At 35.3% G+C, this 26,321-nt stretch overlaps 1 protein-coding gene across 1 annotated transcript in view; it reads left to right on the plus strand.

The window, feature by feature from the left end:
• The window catches only part of LOC107082962 (mannosyl-oligosaccharide 1,2-alpha-mannosidase IC-like), a gene marked incomplete at its 3' end in the record, with an annotated part of 90,352 nt that extends 71,472 nt beyond the window's left edge, over positions 1-18,880 (plus strand). Inside the window, exon 2 of the mRNA XM_015371861.1 lies at positions 18,784-18,880. Coding sequence (XP_015227347.1) covers positions 18,784-18,880 — 97 coding nt within the window. The remainder of the gene's footprint in view (positions 1-18,783) is intronic.
• Between the last annotated feature and the right edge of the window lie 7,441 nt (positions 18,881-26,321).

The raw sequence follows: 26,321 nt of genomic DNA on the forward strand, positions 1-26,321 counted from the left end.
TGGGAAGTACATGGGAGGGTTACCATGTGTACAATGCTGAGATGTTTTTATTCATTCAGTTGTTACTGCTACTGTTTACAGATAAAGATATTTTAACAATTTAACATTGAATAGCCAATCACGTGAGTAATCAAATTAGCATAATTCCTACTGTATTTTTGTTTAGGAGCTGATATCAGCATCTCTGACGTGCCTAGCACCTGGTGGATCATATAGAACCTTCTCACTGATATTTCTAAACAATTTGACATACCAAGTAGCAACTAGGTGATATTTCATTGTGTGTTTTACTACTTTCATTATAGTGAGTCTGCAAACTTTCTAATTTCCCTATTTAATGTTTTTTATTGTAGCGCTAGCTTTGATGCTCCTTCTTCTGTTCCTTCTTCTTCGTCTTCTGTTCACTGGCTGCACATGGCTCAAACTACCTCCTGGTTACCTTAGAGCCTGGAATAAAAAAATAATTATTATTTTATGCTCTTTATCCATTTTTTACACATTCAATTAGGTAGGGAAATGAGAAATCAAAAAAGGAAGGGCTTTCTGTGTGTATTTTAATTATCCACAGATTACATCCATGTTTGATATGATGTCAACGTGTTTTGGACATTTGTTCTCTCTTTAAGGGACATTTAGAAAAGGGATATTTTCATTAAAGTTTTAGCTAAATATACGTAGGAAGTTTCAAACTCTATCTAACACCCCTCCAGCCACCACCCCCATGCCAAAAGATGTTTGTGAAAAATACTCTCTTCCAGATAGTTTGGATTTATAAAGTATTCACTTTCAAGCTAACTGAAACCCCAGAAAGCCTGTATTTTTCTTTTCCTTCTGCTTCTCCTGTTTCTTCCTTTGTCCTGTTTCTATTATTCTCTATACTCTGAGCTCTCCTCCAGTTTCCCTTGATATTCATGCAGTCTTTTTAGCTCATTCCACAGACTACCTTTTCCCATCTGTCTTTTTTCTCTCTCCCTTTGTGGCACAGCTGAGATGACCCATTTGCTACAAAAAAAAAAAAAAAGAAGAAGAATTCTTAGATTTTAAGTAACTTCATCATTGTGGTCCTCACTTCTACTTTTGGACCTCCAAGGACCCTTCTAAGAGACCCTTCTCAGTATGCATTTTCCAGAGTTCAGATCAATACTAACTTTAGCTGACCAATGAGAATTGTTATTTATTGCAACTCTTGTTGAACCAGCTTTGGAAAAGTAAATATTTATAGCAAAATTTATTCAATTAATTGATAAAAGGGCAGCACATAGATTTGTTTTAAAAGCATGCAGGTACTTAAAGAGTTATTTAGCCCTACATACAATATACAGTATATACTAAAATGTAATCCTACAAGACCTTGAAAAGAAAAAAAAATTTTAGTGGGCTTAATGCTTAGCAAACATGATGGTAAGGAAAGATCAAAGAAGATCAAACAATGGGATTAAATATTTACAGTGATGTCATTCAGAATTGGCTCTTAAGGTGTTATGAATGCAGTTAAGAAGTAACTTTATACCACAAAATCAGTTAACATAAGAGGCCAGGCTGTTTTGGAAGAAAAGAGATCTTTATAAGTGATGTTTTAATTAAATCAAATATGTGTTTCTAAGAAATATTTCTCAAGATGTGAGCATTTAAAACTGGCATAAAAAAACTGTTAATCAAACTGTTGTATCTGCAAAGCAGAAGATCAAGGTTTAGTGGTTTTGAGTCATATTGAACATATTGCCACTGCGGCCTTCAGGCTTAAACCACATATTGATCGTGTCTGGATCAAGCCCGGATTTTCACTTCTGATCAATGTCCAGTCAGTGTATACCATCAATTTCAGAGAGTGTGTTTAGTGGGTTTTGACTCAGCTGATGGCTTAATGTGTGTAATGAATGTGGCAGGATTTTAATTACATAAAAGTAAAATATTAAGCAAATCCATTTAATAAATGAGTGGGTTATGATGTGTTTGCATATTTGCTTCCAACATCAGTTTTAAGTCATACTGTATATTTCTTACTGCTTTCTATTTGCGGTACCTTAACGCAGATCTCTATAAGGCTTCTCTGTCAGACACATTCACAGCATCACATAGGCAACATAACAGAGTGCAGATTTATCAAGCTGTTATTCAGCGCTACTGATAAACTGTGCCAAAGTTTACAGTCATCTACCTGCAGATTTCCCCACCTATTCCAACCTGGAGAATAAACAACGTAAGTAGAGTTGCACCACTTCCACCAAACTATGTTTGCAGATTAATAGCAACTTTTAATTCTCCCACAGATGATCTTAAGTTCAGAAACTTCCAGTCGATCCTTTTATTTATTATTTTACTATATGTTATCCCTGTCTTCCAAACACATGTAGAGATGTATGCCAGCATACCTAAAAGCTCCAGGGTATGATCACTTATCAGCATTTTGCAGGGAGAGAAACAGGAGTAGAAGAAGTAACAGAATCCAGATATTTCCATGTATGAATCAACCCTATCTGTTGTTTGATGCCAGTTGGAGCTGAACTTCCTTAACTGCTAATGATTCAAATCCATGTTTGCTTTTTGTTCTTTTAAAGTGGAGCCAAAACTTAATTCATGGTCAATTCCCAATGTGAAAACTGAAGTGGTTAAAAGGCTTTGCTTAAAGACAGCCTAAAATAAAACATGTTTTAATAGTCTTCTTTGGTGAGTGATATCCCTTGGGTTGTTTATCATATAAACAAAACTAGAAAAAACTGCAAATTAAAAAGGAAAAAAGACTGCAGGGACTGCATGAAAGCACACAGAGAGACAAAAATTGAATGAAAGCAAAGATAAGCCAAAGCAAAGTAAGGGAAAACAAGGAGAAGGATTGAAAGCAATAAGAATAGAAAGGTTCAAGAGGTGAAACAATAATCTTGCAGAAAACGTCCAGAAAGACCTTTTGGTTTGGCTGATTTGCTCGCTCTTACTCCGTGGAGTTTTCGTAATGGCCATTCTAAGAAAAGCAATGTGCAGTAGTGTACAGACTCTGGCTCATTTTCTTCTGCTCCCAAGACATATCTAGGAGAGTAAAATGGATTGAAACCCAGACAATGTGACAGAAAGCATATATTTATACATAAAGCAATATTTTGGTTCATTGCATTTTCAAAGCTGACAGCATTTAAACAACATTTAAAGTGCTAAATGCCCTAGATGACATAACATTTATAAGCATTTAAACCTTTGTATAAACTTGGAATGAATGGTAAAAATGGTGTCTACCAGGCCCTGTTGTGGCTAAAGAAAATAAAAATAAAAAATATATATATATATAAATAGAGGGGGTGTTTGGGCTGGGTTGCAATTGATATGTAATAAGAGGCGATAATGATGTTTTGCCAGTTCAGCTTTAACAGGACTGGTTTGAAGTCAACAAGTTTTCATCAATTTCATCAAATTTGCAAACTGGGCTTTGCCAGCTTCTTTATATCTCCCCTGCTTGATTTCCCCCCATTGGGATTATTTTTTTTTTTTAAGCCAAACTCTATCTAAAGAACTTCTTATTATTGGAGAAAAAAAAATAAGTGTGACATTTTGGAAACCATCTAAATATGTCAAAAAAATAAAATTATAGACAGTTTATGAGGTGCATAACCCAGGAGCCCTCAATGTTAACGTCTCCAACTATGACCTTTACATTTGCCTTCATTATTTTCTGTTCCAAAGCAGAGTTTTTTGGTTTAATAGGTTTGCCAACTTATTCATCACCTAAAGCATGGAAGCAACCCAAGATCACTACACTACAGTACAACCACCCAGTTTGACATTTGGTATTTTATGTTTTCATTTAATGCTATGTTAATTTCAGTCCAGCTGTAACAGATTCACATTTTCCAAAAACATTCCTTGATTATCCAAAGAATATTTCCTCAAAAGTTATTGGGAAGGTTTTAAGGAAATATAAAGTTTTATGGTCAGTGCTTGTCGTACTTCAACCCTTTTCTTTTGCGTTGTTGAATTCTGAGCACCCACATTAACTGAATCAAGTTCAGGCCTCTGGGCTGTAAATGTTGTTCTACTGTAGTTCATTTTTGTGGCTTCCTGGATGACTCTTCAGTGTTTTCTTTGAGTAATTTTTGTCGACCAACCAATCCTGGTAAGGTTTAGCACACTTTTCTGGAGAATGATTCCTATGTGGTTGACTAGAAACACGACTTTTGTAACGCTTTCCATACTCTAATATTCACTTTTGTTTTAAGATCAGCTACAGAATAAGACATGATGACAGGATATTCTCACCCTCTTGATGCTGTGGTTTATTTTCAGATAAAGGTTGCAATTATAACTATATTATCAGGCTATTATATGAATTGCAGATTAAGGACAGAATGCATACATACATCTACCCCCCCACCCATTCACACCCATATCCAGTCCCCATTTTATTTATTCTGCAATTCTTGTTAATAATTGAAAATGTAAGCGTATTCTATATTATTAAAATTTATTTTACTACATTGGGTTTAGGAATTCAATTAAGTGTCCTGGTAATGTTTTAAATGAATAGAACATCATCATTATTTATAGTCCAAGATGCTGGTCTATAAAGATTTCCAAATATCACGATTCGAGGACACTCTCAGTAACACTGCAGGAAGCTTTGCGCTTATTGATAAGACCATTGTTTCTAGCTCTATTTGCTTGAAGTAAATTTTAAGACGTAAACAGACTCTTTTGTCTCTCATTAAATGTTATTATTTAAGTGAGGTTAACAGTTAAACTGTTATGTTACATGGTTCTCCACCACTGGTTTTAAGCAAAAAATAGTTTTCTTAGAAAACAGAAAGTATACAATAAGTTTGGAAAACTTTTGGCAAAGTAGGGCGCCTTGTTCTTTTTAAGATGTGGTTCTTTTCTTCAATCTTGAAACCTCAGAAAGGGAAGAAAAACATTTCAGATGATTGCAGTGAAGTTACAGACAATTTAAACAGCCAGAAGTGAGGAAGCTTCTTTCTTGGTGATAAAACTACTTCCATCTAATGATGTCAGCATTCTCTTTTCTTAGTCCATTTCTGTAGTACTAGAGAGGATAATGTTTTTCATTTTTCATGCTGTTTTGCAGGTATCCTAGAACGGAATCCTGGAACAAATTTCTGAAATAGAAAGATAGCCAGTTTCCACTTGTCAAACCATGTGATCTGATGAAGGTTTTAATCCACAACGATAAATCTGAATCAGTGTCAGACAGTATCTTGTACCTGGGCTGCCACTCATCAGCCCTACAAGCTGCAGCTGTCAACTTAGAAAGCTGACATGCAGCTGGTAATGTGACCATACAACCATGTGAGAACAGAATGATCACATTTGACTTTTTTGTTGTGGTAAAGAAATTAAGGAGAAGAGGATTTTATTTTAAAATAAATCTTTAAATAAAATAAAAGATAATAAAACTGAATTCAACAAAAATGGATACAAATTATCCTGGTTACAAAAGCCTCCAGTCTCCTGTAAACTCAAAGAGAAATGTTGCAGAACTTTCTGTTTTTGCAAGAATCGGTTCTGAGATGTCGACTTAGCCTTTAATCAGTCTGCAGATTTAACATGGCAATTATAACACCCTATAAATAACTCCACCTACTACTGATTTAGGTAAAGAGTATAGAAACTTCTTTAAATCATAAAGAAGAAGAATAAGAAGGTAAGAAACATCCCCCAGGCTTTCATCAACTGAGGCTTATTTAATACAAACCTTCTAGTCAAACATCCCACTGACTTTTTTCTCGCACAGAAAAGCAAAATTACACTTTCTCAATGTGAGAAAGACCAAATAACCGGAAAGAAGAGCTGGTTTGCACCACTTTAAAAATGACTCTAACATCAAAGAAATCCTAATGGTTACATCATCTGTTTGTGTGTGTGTAATTTAACACTGCAGTCTTGTTTTCAGTTATTTCATTATACTGTCTGAATACAAAACCGACACTCCATCTTTCTACCGTTGTAAGTTTCCTCTCTTGTCAGCAAATCCTTAAAAGCACCATGTTTTGCCACCTTCATTTGTCATTTCCATCTCTTCCTCCCCTTTATTTTCATTTTGAAGCATGGGCCTTTGCCTGTCATGCTTCTGTAATAGAGTCTCCTGCTGAGGACATTACATCAGTTTCTCCATGTTGCATTTGCAAGCAGAAGTACTGTGTATTATTAGAGAAACAGCACTTAAGAACAACTTTCTCTCTTTGAACCATTCTCCTTTCTCAATTTAATCCAGAAATATTCTGTGTAATGGCTGTTATCAGAGGGGCCAGAAGGTGACACATATTTTCAAGAACCCCAAGGAAAAGATGTGGCTAATCTTTGGGTTTCAGTGATGTTTAGAGCATACTTTCATAACAATGTCACCTTAAGTAGTTTCTAAGACCGTTCTCTCAATCACAATGTGATGTATTTATTTTTGAGTTTGAATTTAATTTGTTCCCCTTAACTTCTCTCTTACAAACATAGATGACAGATATCCAATGTATTTCTTCTGCAATGTTGGCATGGTTTCTGTTTTAAAAGGTGGATTTGAGATATTAAGTAAATCCACAATACAGTACATGTAATGTCAGACATTTGTAGTTTTAACACAAGTAGATAATGTATGCTACATTTATCTAGTTAGAGCTTGCAGAACCTCATTGTAATGCAATGCAAAATGTATCAGATTTAATACTGAACTGTTTTATGTATTGACTTGATTAATTTTTTTTACAGAATTGGTCAGGTTAAAGCCTCAATATTTTTAAACACTGAACATATCTTTCTAAAGTGCTTAGAGGTTACAATAAAATAATTCTTTGGTGCTCGGGTTGGTTACTGAGGGAAGGATTTAAAAAAAAAATTTTAAATGTTAAATTAAGTCCTATACGTACGGAAGAGGATTAGGGCCACTGAAAAAATAAAAAAAGTTAACTGATTTTTAAATATTATTTCTGTTTAATATGGGAAAAAGGCTGAATTCTGACTTTAATCTCTGAATTCTGANGTTAACTTTTTTTTTTTTTCAGTGGCCCTAATCCTCTTCCGTATATACGAAATACAACATGTAAGATTTTATTTAAAGGAAGCTGTAATTTCTATGGAGGCATGCTGCCAACAGTAGACTACACTGGTTGTTTTGCTTCTTCTTTATGTCTAGCTTTTTATTTTTTGGTCAGTTCATACCCTGCTTTGTGTGGTATAAAATAGTGCAAATGCTCTCAATTTGTAGTAATACTAGGCAGAATGCATTCCAGTAAAGTTGTTGCATTTTGCTAAAATAAACTTGCCGCCTCTGCCTGTTGTAAAACATGTCAAATATATTTGTAGATTTATGAAAACTTCAGTGCCGTTAAAAGTCAACATTGTCTTTAACACACATGAAGGATTAATTACAGTTATTGTTGCCATCCAACCTTACTTTACTAACCACTATTAAAACATCTTAAAGGATGTTTACCATCCCAACTTTTTATTGCTTTGTTTTTGTTTTAGAATAATGAAACATTTCTGTGTAAAATAACTCTTTAGTCTCAGGCACTGTTTGAAAGTTGTCTCTCAGTAACCAACAAGCACAGGAAGACGAGAAGAAAAACAGACTAAAAGAATATTAAACATAACCTTTATTATTGTTTAAAAAGAGAAACTGAAATGAATTTAAATCTCTTTAGCATTGAAAATAAACCTCAAATAAAGGTTTTTCATTCATTTTTGTAGTAAATACTCTTTATTCAGAACCCTCACAGGAGGACAAAGTGAAGGAAAAGGTTAATTGCTTGAGTATAACAACTGTTTTATTCCTGAGCTAAGATCTAATTAAAATTTGAGAATATTCTGGAAGACTAAAGGTTCCTAAGCTACAAGGAATTTGAAATTTATGTTGACAGGCTGGTGTTAAGTTTTTTTTAAGAAAGTTGTAATGAATTATCAAAACCCATATATTCCTTTTGTTGTAATTAGGGTGAGATACCACATAAGTTCATGTTATGAGCATTGTATCACGACAAGCAATAAACTACTTTTGTTGGTATTGCTCCTTTAACTGTCATTTTTAACTGTAAAGTGTGACAGATTAATTCACCACTCATTCTATTTTTTTTTTGCTTTTCTGAAGTCAGCAATTTAGAATAAAGCGCTGCTGAGGCTGATATGGTTATGACACCTTTGAGTTCAAAGGCTTGCCTCTCTGTTTGAAGAGTCTGGAAGCTGTTTCAAGCTCCCAGCTTCAGGATAAGAAATTCAAACCCTGTTTGAGGTCCTATAAATATCATGGCTGCATGATAAATATCATACTATGTCATTGTAGGATTTTTTTCTATCAATTTAAAGTTTTCCCAATTATTATACATTGTTTATTCTATACTTTGACACTAAAGCATTGCATTTCTGTCAGACATTGTAATTTGTGTCCTTAAAGTAAAAAAATGTTTTTGTAGGTTGTCATTAAAATAGGATAGATTTTAAAGTTAAAACTAAGAACATGGTAGCTTTTTTCTGTTTTTTTAAGCAAGGTCATGTTAGAAATATTTGAATAGATAATAAATGAGACACAAACTCACAAAGACATGCACAATTAATCCATTATTTTGTCAGGCACATTGTTATATATAGAAGGTCTAAAATTTTACAGACTTGAAAGCAGTATAAGTCAAAAAGCACTATGAAATCGAGAATTTGACAATTGGTAAGTAAGGCAAAACGAATTTACTCTATATTAACCATGAATAAAGATAAATCCACAGCATCGAAAATAGTAGTGACAAAAAAGGCTAGTAAAGAAGTAAATGAACTAAAAAAAATGAAATGATGTTTCAGAATCATATTCACTTCTTTATGCACTCAATGCTTTTAGATGCACATTTTCTTGCATAAAATCCAAAGTTTCTCTTTGGAGAGAAGGCTATTTCTTTTAAGTGTGACTAACATTGTAGAGTCTAAGGTAATGCTTTTGGTGAAGTGCAAATGATAGATGTAGAACTTTCACACCCTGAGGTTGGAACGATGTTCTCAACTCTTGCAGTGTGTGCAGCAAGTATTCATGCATTGCTTGCTTGACAGCAGCAGGCTGAATGAACAGGCTGTGGACACACTGGATATTATTTTAGTGTTCTATATGCTCTGCAGAGACTCTACTCATGTTTCACTCACATTGTCCTAGTTTGAACTGCTGTGGCCTCATTTGTCTTTGTTTGACTATCTTTCCAAGTGCTGACTTCCATATGCTCGAAATAGAAGTCATGAATCCTAAAGCTCAGGAAACTTTGCCCTTAAGATTAGCGGTTTCAACATCTGGTGATAGGTCATCCTTAAATTAACAAAATGCATGAATGTTGTTGCTGTTGAGTTTTAATTTTATTTTTTTATTTTACCAATGTTAAAGTTGTAAGCTGTTTGATAACTTTTACATTTTTTGTGTTTTTGTGCATTCCAATGTATTCCACTATCATATTTATTGTTTTAGTTCACTCGTAAAATTGGCCTGTATTTTTTCAGACTCAAACTAACCTTTACTTTGATATAACACAGTTTTTCTTCTTGAAAAACCTGGTGCAGTCATGATGTCTGCAATTATAACAACAGTCTAAAGAAAATGTAGTGGGGATGATTTGTCAATATCTCTTAACTAGAGATGTTCCTAATGATGTAAGACATAATTATGGATATTCCTTTAATAAGAACCCCAAATTTTTACCATCCCTTTTAAAAAGCCTGACCATCTGGAAAAAAACATCACCTTACTGCTCAGTTGACTTAAGCTGGTGTTCCTTATTGAATACAGAAAGGTTTTCAGTTTTTTAGGAACTGAGTAATCTAATTAAATAATTTTCTCATTTTCGAGACAAAGTTATATATCCTACAAGATAAGGCAGTGCGTCTTTACAACTCTCAATATAAATGACTTTTAAAGCCTTCTCTGCTGAGGGAGAGCCACATTTAGGATGTTTGCTTGGTTAATGTCTAGGAAAAGAAGGGCATGCATGGCGTACATTGCATGAGGAGGGCGTTTTTTTGTCTTTGTTTAAAGGATTGCACAAACAGATTGAGACCATCAACAAAAGAGACGCAGCGATGGTGGGAAACCCCTGCAAATTCAAAGGTAGCATTCCTGAAACGTCAGTATACCCCTTATTTTAAGAATTACTAAAAAAGATACATAAACTGCAGCTATACATTACATCCTGATTTGGAAAATGGCTTTGCACACGGTGAATGTTTACATTTGCATATCCTCCACCCATGAATTTGCATGGTTTGGTAAATAGAATATGATTTGCATACGGATAAACGTACACATGGAACACAAAGGTTGAGAAAGTGCAAACTTAAATAACTTTGCACCTTCTTTAAAGATCTGCAAAAAGATCAGAACCTGTTTTAAGACATGCAAATCTTCTGAAGATCAGACCCTCTGTATAGCATTAAGGACTATAGCCATCCGTTACAAGCAACTGTAATCTAATCCCTAGATACATCCTGGTTAATGATAGAACTAGCTGCTGCTCTTTTCAGTAAAAAAAAGACTCACACCTTCCTTGACTTCAGCATATGATGCAGAACTCTACATCTACAAGAATAAAGTATTGGTATTAGCCTCTTAACAAACAAATAACCCTACTTTTTAGATCGAGTTCGCTTTGTCTTTCTAGAGCCGTTTCAGTACAAGATAAACTGCTACAAATAAGGAAACATATGGCCACGTGTTTCCTTATTATGTTGACAGTTTGTCTTTAAAATGTGGTTATTTTTTATTTTGCTATGGGCAGAGATTTAAGGGGGGTCAACCAAACAGTCATAATGATAAGCATCCACAAGATGGGCACTTACTCCTCCTTAAATAGCCACCAGGACTGGCCACTATTGCACCAGCTGCTGCTGATCCAGCGCTGATGTTAGTTTCTGATACTGGTTAATGTTAACAACTAGGATTAGCTGGCCCATAGTTTTCTTTGTACTTGCACCAGCAAGCAGTCTACTTTGCTTAGCAATTAGCTAAGCTAAGTAGTTAGCTACGTCAAGTGAGCACATGACAGTAGCTGTCCCGAGTTAACTTTAATTGTACTTTGCATAACAAGCAAACACTCTTAACCTTTGGAAAAGAAAGCAGTCAACAGCTCCCTCCCCTCTTTCTGCTTTCTTTCTTTTTCTTTCTTCTCATCTTTTGATGCCCTTATTATTGCTTTTTGGGGAGCATGATGTCGATCCCCAAGGTCATTGCATCTGGGCTCACTGACATTACTTGTCATCAGTTGTTGTCGGACGGACTAAACCATTTTGTGCTTCCAAGCTGGAGCTTCCAAAATGGGTTGGGTGGACTGTGACATAAAGTTAGTTCTCTCAGTTGATGTTATCAATATAATTTTTATTTAAATTATGACAACAGAATCAAAATTTTTGCCATCAGTTTCAGCTCCTTTTAAATACACAAAGGACCCTGAGATTATTGAACTCCTCGAGTTGAGGCAGTACCTTTCCTCTTATCTGAATAGGACAAACAACCTTTTTCTAGAGAACCATGGACTGGGATTTGGAGGAGCAGATCTAGTTCCTGGTCACTACACACTTGGTTGCAAACTGCCCCAGTACATGCCATAGGAGGGTCCTGGCAGAACCATATTATCAGGAAAAACAAAAGGACAAAGTCTGCTGATCCCCAAAAAAAAAACCCCAACTCTGCTCGTCTGTGCCCAGAAATGCCTGTAAAGAAAAAAAAAAAAAAATGGAAAAAAGCACACATTAGTGTCACAATATAAAAGCAAAAAAAAAAAAAAAAAAAATGGAAAAAAGCACACATTAGTGTCACAATATAAAAGCAGTCCTATGCTCTTAAGAAATTAACCTTTCTCACTTAATTTTGCTTTGTCTTCGGCCACCTCCTTAAATCTATGAATGGTGAACGGTGCTTTATTTTTCTCTCTTGTGTATTTTAGCAGAATCTGAACTTCTTGTGAACCTTTCTTGAAAATATACAGCTGAAATCACCTTTGTGATCCTCACAAGACTCAGCAGGGCTCACTTGCAGTAAATGCATCCGCCTAAAACCCACTCAAATTGTCTTTGAGACAAATTACTTCCCTCTTCTATGTATGCCTTCATGATTTCTTTCCCTCGGCTTCTCTATTATCCTCCACCTTACTCTCTCTAACCTCACTGTAAAAGCTATACTGTCACTAACTTCAGATTTTTTTTACACCATCCTTGCAAATTTATTACCAGGTTGTTTGTGTAGAGAGAAATGCAGTCAGCAAAAACAGCAGGAGACTGTTATAGTCAGACAGTTGAGGAGTGCAATATTTTATGTCCAAGTTCTTTTATTCCAGTAAGCTTAGAAACCACTGTGCTTTCCTTCATTTCCATCAACCTCTCTGACTAGGTCTATTGATTGGTCCAGGCTTACTGATCCTTAGAAACCAGGGGAGGAAAGAAAACTGTTTGACTCAGGGCCCCCAGAGTCCTGGTGCTGGAAAAAAAATCCTTTAGAAAGTAAACGACTGGATATTTGAGAACACCTCTGGTAAGTTCATTAATGATGTACTTTAGCCAGGAAGTTGGGCTGAAGTTCCAGTTTTCATCAGGGAATATTAAAGAGTACATGTTAACGAAGATTTTTACGCTTTACCTGATTTTTGCATAATTTTTTTTTAGCTTTAAACTCCTTAAGCTGCAAACATCTATATTGGTGTTTATAGTTAGCTATGATGTTATAGACATAAAGCCCCCCTAAATAGCTCTTCTCCTGCCAACCATGGTATGCTGCCAAGATTGAGAGGAAATGCAAGACTGTGAAAAGCTGAGAGAGTTGGTGTTAATTTGAAATGTCTGGATGAAGATACATTTGTTTTTGGATTTGTTGGATTAAAGAAGTTCCTAATGAAGCTACTGATTGTTCTGTGAAAGCTGCCTCCCTTTGTTCCAAGCCAGATGGTTTAATTAGCATCAGCCATCTTTAAGCTTTCTCTCTTTTGTCCTTTGCTTTATTGTTGACGGTGATAGTGATATATAGTGGATCAACATTATGCATCGTCATCTAGACTGAGATGTTCAATAATAAATATAAAGACACAAGTCAATCATTTCCTTTAAAAACTGCCTGACATACTATTGGGATGTGTCCCAATTAAGATTGAATTTCTGGTTTTCAATTCATAAATATCTAAATTGGAAAATCCAACTAAGAAGGATGTCTCTCTTTTGCAAAACCTTTTTTTGATTAGTGTGTAAATTGTGTGTCTAGACAAGTGTGTCTCATTTGAGCCGGATGATGAAATAGGATCTGGAAAACAATCTAGGTCTTTATTTTCAACCCTCAAGATATTACACACCTCTTCCCAAATCTGTCACATATTTTATTTTTTTCTACTCGTTTGTAGGTGCCATTGTTGGTATTCAAGCAGCGTGATACAGAAAGTTTGCATCTCTAACTGTTCAAGACCTGAATCCACACACTATGAGGGTCTTCATGGGGATTCTTTGCTGTTTGGCAGGACTCTTTTGTGGTATTTTTAACTTTTCTACATGCTAGAAGGAGGCACTCAGGGGAGTATGTTCCTCTCTGCTTGCATATTTATTTAGCAGTTAAAAACTGTATCTGAAAGGTTCTTGTAATCTTAGTCCCAGACCTACATTAATTCCAGGCATAGATGACTTACTCTGTGTTCAGCTTCGACTTCTTTTGTTTTAGTCACTTTGTAATTTACCAGAGTTTTATGCTGACTCAGGATAGCTTGTAGATTAAGGAATATGTCAGCATTCATTTTTTTGATCAGCTGGAAATGACTGAGCTGATATACCACAGTGGTGAGAGAATTGTAAAAGGGATAAGGTGTTAAGGATGAGGAGAAAACAATGCAAAAACGGTTGAGTCTGCATTTCTGCTGCCAAAGGTCCTGGTGAATGCAGGTGATGAGTGAGCAGTTTAGGCACTCCAGTGATTTATTATCTGATAACCACCATAACCCCAATATTACAGAAATGTGTTTTGTAAAGAAAAAAAGAAAAGAAAAAAAAGCATTATATGACATTGATTTATGAAGGTATTGAATGGGTGGAGTCACACAGGAACTGGTGGAAGATTGTCTCTCGCTCCCTCTGAAAGGTTTATAAGAAGCTATTTATAACAAATGATTAACACAATATTTTGTAGACAGTAATCTAGTAAACAAAAATGTATCAACCATATTGATCCATTAAATGTTTTAACCAAGTCTTTTTTCCCGTTTTATGAATCATATCATAATTTGCATAATGAATTCAATTTTTTCTCTTATAAATTTTGCACATCGGTCATTTTGCATCATAGCAAAAATTACAGAATAATTACAAATATATACAAATAAATATATACAAATTTAACTAAACAGAAATGAAAGTAAAAATAAAAGCTAAATCTCAATGTTTCCAATTTCTAATGAGTTAAAAAAAGAGAAAATTAAATAAGACGAAGACACTAAAGTTAACAGTAGCAGCCGTTGCTGCAATAGTTACCAACACAGTCTCATAACCAGACATAAAATTAGATCCTTAAACTGATTCATTTCTGTTTATTGTGTCCAGGACAGCTGGACATCGTTTAAGTGTCTTGTTCTTTTATTGTTGTAAAAATATTCTTGTTTAACATGACTTTACAGCTATTTGCTCTGTAAAAATGAAATGTTTACCCAGACATTGCAGCCACACATAAACCATGTCGCAATGTTGTGGTATTTTTCTCAACAGCCACAAAGCAGTCTCACTGTGGTTTAGTAGTTTAACATGCTGCAGGGTTTGCTTTTCCCCCAAAGAGACTCACAATTTCCCATAATGCACGCAACTGACATTACATTTTGAACCTTTTAGCAATATTAAATATTTTATGTGTCACTGGGTGCATAGATATAATTTAGAACTTTAACTAACCAAATAGTCAAAATATATAGTATATGTAGCATATTGATAGTACATAGACAGACAAAAATGCTATATTTCTATTACTTAGTTTAACAGCTTTTTTTTTTCAGGTATTTAAATTACTTTGCCTTCAGAATTTTTATTATGTCTTTTACAGAATCTCTCTATTATAGTTAACCACAAGGTAATTGGCATTCCTATTAACATTATTTTTCAACTGCCTTTTAGAGAGAATAAATAAACCAAAACAAACATATGTTAACTTATATTGCAACATCATTTTCCTTTGCAAAGGAAATCTAATAACTGTCAGGATCAAGATTATAGTCTGTCAAAGACAGACTTTTGCACAGAGCAGTAACAGAAAAATAACTATTTATGCCCAGGAAGCAGGAATGATATAACTGTTGAACAGTGGTCCAAGACCTGGAGTAAAAAAGTATGACACACATATAGTAAGCAAGAAGAACCACTCAGTCCAGAAAAAGCTTTTGGAAGGAAAATGTTAAAGACATAGTCAGGATAAATAATGTAATTTGTCCTTAAAAAACCCAGAACGGCTAATTAAAACACTAATGAATGACTTCAGAAAGTGAGGAATGGAAGTGTCAAAGAAGAGAATCAATAGAACTGTGCACAGGCATGAACTGTAAAATTGCAGACCATGAATAACAACTTCTACAGGAAAGACACACGTTTACCTAATGCAATATGGACAGATATAGAACAACCTTTCAGTCATTTGATATTAACAGGGTAAATATGTGCATGTTTATAACCCTACTTTCACATTGCTGCTTTGTTTAGAGGTCATTTATACCTCGGCTCTCTCAGATGGGCATTGGTTGTGAGGTTATACAATGTTATACAATCTGTTAAAGCTGGATCAGAGCTTTCTCTGTTGTGATGTCGTATCGATGTGTCTCTACACGAACCGTTCTACAAGTGTGTGATCTGCGACCTCTCACACATTGACCCACTGCAGTGCACAGCAGCAGTGGTGTGATTCATGGATCAAACATCAGTTTCTGTCGGATAAGATTAAGAACTCTGTTTTTCCCAGCAGGAAGCCGCGAAACAATTTGTATGGAGTCCGAATTTCATTGCTGGAACTTTTTGTATTAAAAGAGAAACTGTAAGGGAAGTGAGATTGTGGAAACGATTTCAGAAAATGTGAAAAGTATCCCCTATAATTACACAGATGTCTAAGCATGTTTTGTCTGAAGAGATCACTTCTAAGATTGTTGAAAAACAGATTTCAAAAGAAAACTGCAAAAGTAAATTGGTAATAAAATCTGTCCTCCCTGACCAGTTGGTGCATTTCTGTTGTTACTTGGGGAAATTACTGAGGTTCCTCTTTCTTTTGAAAGGATTTCCTGCTAATTCATGTTGTCTGGTTTTCCTCCCTCTTATTTGAGCCCAACTCCAGAGAACAAGCCGAGTCATGTTGTATTGATCAGAGATGACATTGCGCTGCAGGGAGAAAAAACATCTCAAGCTCACAACATCCAGTCTCTCCAACTGATAGCATGTTGTCAAAGACTCCCTGCTGTCCTCGTATGCCTTTTTTATTTATTTTTTTTAGCTCTAAGCGATTTAATTTTATAAATCTACCATTTTAGCAAGTTTCACAATCAAGTGTACTTTGAAGCGTTTAATTTAGGGCATTTGGGATGTCTTATGAGTTATTTCCTTTTGGCTTCTACTTGTTGTGAGGGATTCAGTTCAGTTTATTTAAATAGCACAAAGCCACAATGCTGCCTTCATTGCTGAGAACCTCCACATGTAGTGATTGTGCCCTTTGGTTTGAAATGAGATGTTAGTAGAGAGAGATTAAGATGCAAAACAAGGCTCACATTTCATCATCTTTTTTATTCTTTAGGTTTATTCAAATTGATGTTGGTATAAATCAGAAATCACTGTAAACAAGCAGTGCCTTACAGCCAGTGCTGGACAGAGAGGACAGTTCATTTGTGTTGCATATTCTGTCCAGTAAAAGATTTACCTTTTGCTAACTTGAGCCAATGGCTTGACAAGAGTTGAAATTTGTTAAACTTGGATCGCTCTCCATGTTGACGCAAACTCTGAGCCAGTAGATGCAGGATATTTATCAAACTGCTCCACACCCAGTGGAAAGTAGGCAGTGAGCGGGGAAATTGATTTCTTTCAGAGCTAAACACTGCTCCCTGGATCTTTCTGGTCTCTCATTCTTTTTCTTCCTGTCTTTTTTACATGTAGGGAATGTTCTGCTGTTTGTTTTATTGGCACAACACAAATCATCAATTAAGTTGGAAGGTGTGAATTATTGTAAATAAAAATGATATCTATTTAGTTATTATTCTGAAATAGTTGGCTATTTTTGCTGTACTCTTTTGTAGATAAATACGTTTGACTGCAGCATCTTCTGTGATATTTTCATTCTCCAAATCTCAATACAGGTTTAACTATTAAATCTTGCAGCTTGCTCGGTGCATGTAACTTTTGAGAGCAGCACAACAATGTCTGTATTCGACGTAGAGAAATTAAATTTCAGTACCTTGTAATTAAAAAAAAGGTTGTTCAGGGTTATTGAAGTTTGGTTAGGGATCATGTTATGTTGTCAGATTTAATAAGAGGTTGAAATTAGGAATAATTATAAGAAATTACATTAGATTATCTTTAACTTGAGGTTAGAGAATTTGTATTGAAAAGGAAAAACTATAGTATGATATTAACCCAGATCCATGAAACAGTTGAAGCATATCCTCGGTGGGGAAAAAAAAAGAAAAAAAAAGTCTGTTTCATCTGTAAAGTAGGATTTATGTGCGGTTCATTTTATCACCAAAGTCCCAGATTTGATCTCTTTAGTGAATAACTTTTTCATGTTGGAGTCACATATCACTTTGATCAGTGTCTCATATCACCAATGCCGTAAAGATTATTTCTTGGATTAAGCAATAAAGCATATTTTTCTGCATTGAGATTTAATAGATTAATTTCCTTTCTTTAACCCAAGATATGAGCATAGATGTCTGATAGTTTAAGAAACTTTTGTAAGCATTTCAAGGAAAACCTTAAAGAAGCTTGGAAATGGAAATTTTGTTTGCTTAGGTTACTTTTCTCAAATCCTACACTTGTGCTCATTTCTGAATTGTATGTAAGGGCTTAAATTTTTTATTGTTGAGTACATATGCTGAATGTTAACTGAAAATTACTGAACACTTTTTTTTCCATGACTGCATTTCTTAAGTATTTGGAAGTAAAATAAACTTTATTCAGCCTAATAATGCAGGTAGCAATCTTTCTCTCTCTCATGATCTGCAACCTTAGAGCAAATTGATTACCTACAAGCTAGACATCTTAGAATATAGTCCATTGACAAATCTGTGAAGCTACACTTCACGTATAAAGATGCGAGGAACCGTGTGATTTGCTGGAACAGCAAGGACAGAAAGCAATACTGATTTGCTTTATATTATATCTTACATTGAGTTTTTAACAATTGATTTATCTACAGCTGAGCAGTGTTACCTTCATAACAGTGGGTTGTTACAGTTTCTATATAAAATTATGTGTAATTTCAGCTTCAAAATACAGATTGATTGCCTGTGAGGAGTGATTTGTTGTTGTTTTTGCACTCGGAATGTTGATACTCTGCAAAACAAATCCACTTTCATTTTAAATGATTTCTGTTTTGAGAAAAAAAAATAGTTTTTACAGTAATTTGCACTGGTCAATATTGAATTGAGAGGAGCTGCTGTAGGAAAATGTCAGTTGCATTGTTTAGCAGTGTGCTTTATGTTTTATAATTGTGTGTTTGTCCTTTATCTAGCCCTGATCAATACCCATCATTCCCTTCGCCTCTAGCAAACCCAATTTAATTACGACTGTGGCTGCAAGGAGTGATGCTTTGCTTTTTTGCCCACTGACCGATGTGTCCTCTCTCTTGTTTTGCAGATGATGAAGTTCGCCTGGGACAACTACAAGCAATACGCCTGGGGCAAAAACGAGCTGCGGCCTCTGACAAGAAATGGCCATATCGGCAACATGTTTGGTAAGTTTCTGCAACTCGGCTGGCCTCAAAAAATCCCAGAAATGTTCCTTCTTTTGACTACCTATAAAGTTGTTGCAACCTTTATGGTCTGAGCAGGTTTCTTCCACAAAGCAGAACAAAGGCAGACCTAAACAAAAAAAGAAGTTATCAGGTACATCTCAGGAAACTAGAATGTCATTGAAAAGTTTTTTTTTTTCTTTTTAATTATCTGAATTAAGAATGTGACACTCTTTTTTTATGATAAATGGCTTTCCATACATGAAATTGATGGTGTGAGAGAGAGAGGGTGAACCACAGATACATTATACACTTTAGGACATCCTTGAATCGTAGGGGAAAAAAGCTACAGTATTAGATCTTTAGAAAATAGCTGTCAGGTCTCAGAAAAAAAAAAAATAAAAAAATCTGGTGTCAGGGAAAAAAAATCTATCAGAGCCTCTTTTTAAATTTAAAAGTATTTTTTTTTCTCGCAGATATTAGAGTTGAATAAAGCTACATTTCTACCAAAAACATCTTCAAAGTTTAATTTGGATAATGAAAAGTGCAGCATATCAATTTATTTTCTAGGTTTATCCCCAAAGCCTCAGAACCGGTTTTTATTCACGCTTTTCTTATTTACAAAGGCTGAATAAAAACCTAGAAAGAAAAGGTCATTGCAGAAGAAGGCGTCTAATCAAAATGCTGTTTCTAGCCATGTTGATGGGCAGTTGAGTCAAAGATTGATAATTCAAATCATTAAAATTAACATAAAGAACAACCCTTTTAAAATTTTCAAGTAGATCCAGAAGGTGTGGTTCTACTGGGGAGGCTGTTTTAAAAGTCACGCCTGTAGAACCTCGGGGTGTTTGCCTCCATACTACACCACAATGATACTGGTTCTAGACAAAGGAGTCCCCACCATCTTGAAGTGCATGCTTTGTATTCCATGTATTTTCAATATGTTAACATTTCTATGTGTCAAGACTCAGAGCGTTGGACCTATAATTCAGGCAGACAGAGTGAAGTGATTTATAAACAGCATTTATAATCGCTCCAAAGCTGATGACAGTGAGTAGGTAGAAGTCCATGCTAGAAGATCAGAGATCAGAGGAGGTACCAAGGGAAATCCAAGCCGGGGTTGGGAGACAGATCCAAGGTCGTCAGAAGGCAGAATCCAACGGAAATCCATAGACAGGTCTGGCCAAACAGATCAGAGCAGGGGCAAGCAAAAGTCAGAAGTCCAGGGGCAGAAACTTGTCAGATGCTAGGTAATCAGAACCACATTGAGTATGCTAGAGAACTCTCAGCTACGGCTCGAATAATCTGGCACTGATGGGTGGGAACTAACAGTTTAAATAGGAACTGGAACAGGTGGATATGATGAGTGATAATGAAAACTGGGCGGAGCTATGCAGGTGGATGAAATAAACCAATAATCCAGTGATCAGTGCCAAGATCATGACACTATGCTTGAAATCCTTGTTTCTGTTGGGGTTATATAGAAATTTTATGACAAAAAATTTTTTTTAAGTCTTTATAGTAAGCCACATTCATCAGATGAAGACAATTTGGGTGTTTAAAACATATATTTTTTTTATGGAATAATGCTTTAAAGCTTAAGATGCACCTGTAAATAGATGTTGCATAGTTTACAGAGAAAAAAGAAGTTATATACAACTTTAAATCACAATTTAAATTTAAAGTGTTGTTATACAAAAATCCCTTTTTATGTTTATATAGAGCAAATTTTCATTATCTTATTAAAGCTGCCTTAACATTTAAGCCAACAGTGAACAGTTTTCCTTCGAGCCACTTATGAATCAGGACAGAAATAACAAAACAATATTGATCATTTCATTTGTGGGCAATGCTCAATTCTGCCATAGTTAGACACAGACCCTTTGCAACCTAGAAAGAACTCTGCACTAAGCCTGTGTTGACAAGTATTATATATAAACACCCTGCTATGTTTTATCCTTTTTTTAACATTACTGTTAATTGTCTCCAGCTTTATTATTCATTAAATGTTTTATGTCATATTATTGAATCACAATTTGACTGAAAGGATTTTTAATGGAAAGAATTATAATTTCAATATGTATTATAATGTCTACACTTAGAAAAAAAAAAAACATCAAATAAAATAAAGGAAATCTTGATCAATAAAGATGTCACATGTTTATAGCAGTTTGTATTTCCTGTAACTTATGATCTAAATGATTTATAAAGTTAGACTCCTGACATAAATTGCAACAAGTTTCACATGTTTTCATCGTATTTTGCTTTTGGCATTACGTTTGCTTCAGCTTCACATGAAATTTCCCACAATACCAGGGGAATGCATCTCTATCAGCCCTCTAATTGGTGCTAGATCCTGAGGGGTCCTCAGGTCCTCTTCAGTGGAGCATATCAGGCTCTTCTCACTGCTGTGCTTGAGGGAAATCCCACAATGCTGCCCTCAATAAAAGGTGGATCAGCTCTTAATAAGACTGGATTGGTAGTGTCTTCTATACCTGAGGTCCCACTCCCTCTTATCTGTAGGGATTCAGCATTATTGAAGATGATGATGACACAAGCTTTTCTCTCACTTTTTTTTTTTTAGCTTTGTTCCCTTTGGTGCTGCAGTTCCTATGAGGCTGTGAAAAAAAGAGCTGTTAAATCATATGAGGGATTACATTTCAAAGCAACTCATCCACAATGACTTTCTTATGTAAAGTAACAGAAACAGTTTAATATTAAAAGACAGTTGAAGCACACATTTGAAGTACATTTTTCCGTAAAATACTTCTGCTATCATTTGCTGACGCAGATAGTGAATAAAATAAAAAATTTTAATTAAAATAAAGAGCATTTTATTAATTTATTGTATTTATTGTTTCATTCAGGAGAAATAAAACTTTTCTACTGTAGCTGTTTTAGAGCAAATCCAGGGCTGGTGCTAAAATCTGTTCTAACAAATTCCTTAGCTTTGATCTAAAACATAGTGTTAACCTCAAGTCAATGTTCAAATAGAAAGGAGTGAGTCTAGAGCAGTTTAATCGTGTGTGATGGTAGTTTGTTCTTTCTTTTCTCTATATGGCTGGTCTAAATTGCGCTAAACTGCTCCAAGTAATAAAAATCAGGGGGAATTTTACAGTATGCTGGGCGCCTCTAGCTCCTCTAGAGCAGTAACGTGACGAAACACAGCTGTGATGTCAGTGTAGTCAAACGTCCTCAGGTGGGTTATAGAACAACGACTTTATGCATTGTTAAAAACTCCGAAAGGTTTTTTTAAAACTTCATTATAATGGTCTATTGTACTGCTGTCAATTGTAGGAATGGGTCTAATTCTGTTTTGCATTGAAGTTCGTTCCAGAAAGTAAATAGATTAGCCAAAAATCCACCAGACAATCTGTGGCATCCAAGCCGATACAACAAACTATGTTCGGATCACATCACGGCAGATTCTTTTATCATCAATCCTGTTCTCACAGCATCAGTTGGATTCAATATACCAAAGTTGCAATGGCTTGTTTTCTCCGTTGTATAGCTTTAATAAAGTGCCAAATGGCAGTAAAGCTCATTCAAAGCATTCTTTGTTTTTTTTATGAAATATTTTATTTCGTAAAACAACAAACGCTAGCTAGTTGCACAGTTTAATATAGCTGCAACGGCATGAGCCGAACTGGGTAATAACCACATCCGAAGGGCAATGTTTCCCACCCGGACAGCAGAAAGGATCTGGTGCTTGGACCGCTCGCTGCGATCGGATTACGCAGGGACCACTTTCCACATCCGGGCAAAGCAGCAGAGCACAGCCTGATATCCAGAACCACCAGCACCCCTCACACACAGCACAGCAGTCTGTGGAAAATGTTCTGAAAGATATTGAAATTCCACCAGCTCTGCTTAAGATCAAAGTTAAACCAGCGAGCATTAATAAAACCCCTAAGACTCTGATTGCTTTGTATTCGTCCTCGTTAAAGGGTAAAAACTATATATAAAATAAATATTGACTAGCTATGTAAAATAACTACTTCCTGACTAAACTGATGTCACGTCATCCTACAGTACCTCAGTGGGTCACGTGACCGAATGGTGAATTTTGGGTCATCTGCTATCTTAGTGAATTATTTTATGCTATAAACAACAAAATGCTGGACATTTTTTCACTTGTGGTGTATTTAATTTTGTACATACTATCAAATAAGAAACTATAAGTATGTGTTTTCTATTTGAACAATAGAATCAAATAGTTTGGTAATTAAAAGGATGGTATAAAACTCTAAAAAAAAAAACCTGTCCAAACGAAGCTGGTTTCAGTGTAAGCGACAAGCTTTCTTTGTTGGTCATTGGTCTCATCACTGTGAAAAGGGCCTTGAAACCAAAATAGTTTTAATCAACCGATGAGATTTGGTTTCAGAACAGTTTCCACGTAAAGCTACCCAAGCCGGGGCACCGTTTGGAGAGTTCAAGTCATGTGACCAACGGTGAGCAAAAAGTAGTGATCATCTGTCCGAATGGTCCGTTAACTGAGTTTACGGTACTATAAAGTCCACCATATAGTCCCTGCTGTCTATAGTGATTGAGGGATTTAGGGATTAGGGCAAACATTCGGACACAGCCTAAGTCTGCATCCTACTTCTCTCTGCTGTACCTGTTTATAGCACTATTGCGCCACCCGCTGAACTGAATACAGTCATATCCCAATATATATGGGTGTTTTAGGACTTTGAAGTTTGTTGTTATCCTTTGAAGAAGTTTGTGTGGCTGCCACATTTTCACAGCAGGTCAAAAGTGTGCGTAGATTACAACACATTTTTAGGTGATGCACATTTTTGTAGATGCTTGAACTTGCTAGATTTGATGTTTTGATGGTGAGATAGAGGGAACCACAGATACAGTGTAAATCAGGTTCAAACATGAGGCCCCAGAGCAGTGAATGTCTGTATGTCCTCTAAAAGTAACCTTTGCCTCTTGGTGGCTTCTCTGATTAATCCTCATGTTCCCTGACATGAGGAGTCCCAAAGGTGGACTTTAATGTTTATGTAGGTTTGCAGCTAGGTTATACCGTTGCTCTTTGCTGATGATGGATTAAAAATGAAACAGGCAATTGTTTAAACTTAAAGGGACATAGTCACATTATATGACATGTTTTATTTATTTGCTTGTAGCTCTCTCCAATTGCATACCATTCCATTAAAAAATAATAAACACTACTGATACAATTTGCAGCACTGTTATTGCTCAGGCTTAATTAAAACACACTTGACTGACCCCAAAAGGAAATTAAATGTTGTAGTAACTGGTTGTGTTTTTTTTTTTTCTTTTTTATAAGAAGTTGTAGGTGCGGATAGCTGTAGGTAGGGAAGGACATTTTTCTAGTGGTGTCTCTTTTACGAGATCTGGAGAAGCTTTTGAATGAAGACGCTCTCTTGATGGTCAGTACCCTTCTAAAGAAGATGGTCACTGTTGTGGATCATGTTCTTCCTTTTATGATGAGTTTTAAAAAGGTAAAGAAAAACATATCCAGAGGTTCTAGAATCTAGAGCATCTCTAAATAAGACATCTAGATTCTAGATGCCTTATTTAGTTCCCAGTTAATCTTTCAAAAATAAAGAGGATATGTCTAAGATCCAGTGTGAAAAAAAGCATTAAGGGGTTTTTGCTCTCCACTCTTCCTCCTGTACTTTGATTTCCAAATCAAAACTTTATTTATATTGCTAAGGAGAACTTTGACACAGTGGGCAACAGTGCCGTTCTTTTTCTCCTTAGCTCAGCCAAGACGCCTATGATGTGTGCTCTGGTTCGGGAAATGTCAGGAGATGTCTGACACTAAGAATAGGATATTTTTGCAGATTTATTGGATTTGTCTGTCTCCAATTCCTCTTGATATGCTTGAGTCCATTTTATTTAAAGCCCCCCAAATTCTTAATATTGCTTAGCCTGATTATTTTCTTAAGGCAATGGTTTATCCCTGATTTTAAACAGGTTTCATGTAAGCAGTTTTCTATGGTTCTGTAGGACATAAAGTGCTAATTAGATATAAATTTAGGTTAATTAAGGTTTTTTATTGATTTCATGTAATATTCAAATTTTCTGCAACGATTTTGGGCTGCTGGGTATAAATAAACTATAATTATCTAATTAAGTAGAAATAAAGTCTTGAAATATTTCACTATCTATAAAGAAACTATATATGTATGAGTTTCAAAAAGCAAAACCCAACATATTCATAATATCATATATATTTTTTATGTATTTGCAGCATCTTTTCATTTCTATGTATAGCTTTGTTAAGTTCACTCACCTATTTTTCTGGAAGCCCATTTTGTTGCACTTCACAGCAAAAATGAGATATGAGTTAAACAAACATTATCTTTACTCTTTTTCTTTTTTTTTCTTTTGGTCACTGTATGTTTCTGCTTGCCCGACCATAAAGGTGAATTAAATCTGCAGAGAATGCTGTTTATATCAAAGCTGTTTTGTAGTATTTGTCATTTGCTTTGAAATGACACAAAAATAGGATTTCTGTGTGCAATAATGTTTGATGCCTTAATGATTTAATCCAGATATTTTAAAAGCATTTTGGTCTGTCTTTCTTCACATGTTCAGAGTCTTTTACAGTGTTTTTGCCAATAAAACCTTCAGGGAAAAAGAAGCTGTTAGTTTTCAAGCAGCTTTTAAGTTTCAATCGGTCTCAGGATGAGATATCAAGGCTTCATCTAATTACCCAGCATGTGAAGTAATGCATCATTAGTAAGGAATAACAGCCAAGGACACTGAAGGCTAATAGACTGTGCTGTTGTCGATACTAAAACTTGAAAGGTGATGGAAATGATGATGGATTCAGTTACACTGATTTGTTTATATTAAAGCTCCATTGAGACGTGGCTTTCTGCTGGGTCGCAGGAGGACGACTCTGAAGTGTGATCTGAGCAGTGAACCAAAAAGCAAGCTTTTTGAGCATTAACAACAGTCACTGTATAGCTGGCCCTTAAATATTAGGCGCAAACTTTTGTTTTATCAGGTTGGATCCTGTAAAGTGGGATTCATGCTTCATACCAGTGGCTAACAGCATTATTACTGTAATGCAGGCTTTGATTTAGAGCTCAGGGTCTTTTTATTTTTTTCTTTGTGTCCTGTCTGGCAATGTGACAATAGAAATTATTGTCTAAATGCCAGACAGAGGCCAACAGATTTTACTCTCACAGGTGCTCTGCTTGATTTATATATAAAAATAGTTTTATTATTATATTATGTACGGAATAATTCATGTTATGTGGACATTATAAAAAAAAAGAAAGGAGAAAAGGTGAAAGAAAGAGAAGACAAAAGAGAGATATTGACAGACTTCATAAGTCTGCTATATTACCTGCAAAGAGAGCCGTAAAAAGAACAGCACAACCAACTGATATAGAACCACAGATACATACAGCAACATAGAGGATTAATCAATACGGAATGCATAAAGTGGTAGCTA

The sequence above is a fragment of the Cyprinodon variegatus genome, unplaced genomic scaffold, assembly GCF_000732505.1.
Source record: "Cyprinodon variegatus isolate N-32 unplaced genomic scaffold, C_variegatus-1.0 Scaffold66, whole genome shotgun sequence".
NCBI classification, from domain to species: Eukaryota; Metazoa; Chordata; class Actinopteri; order Cyprinodontiformes; family Cyprinodontidae; genus Cyprinodon; species Cyprinodon variegatus.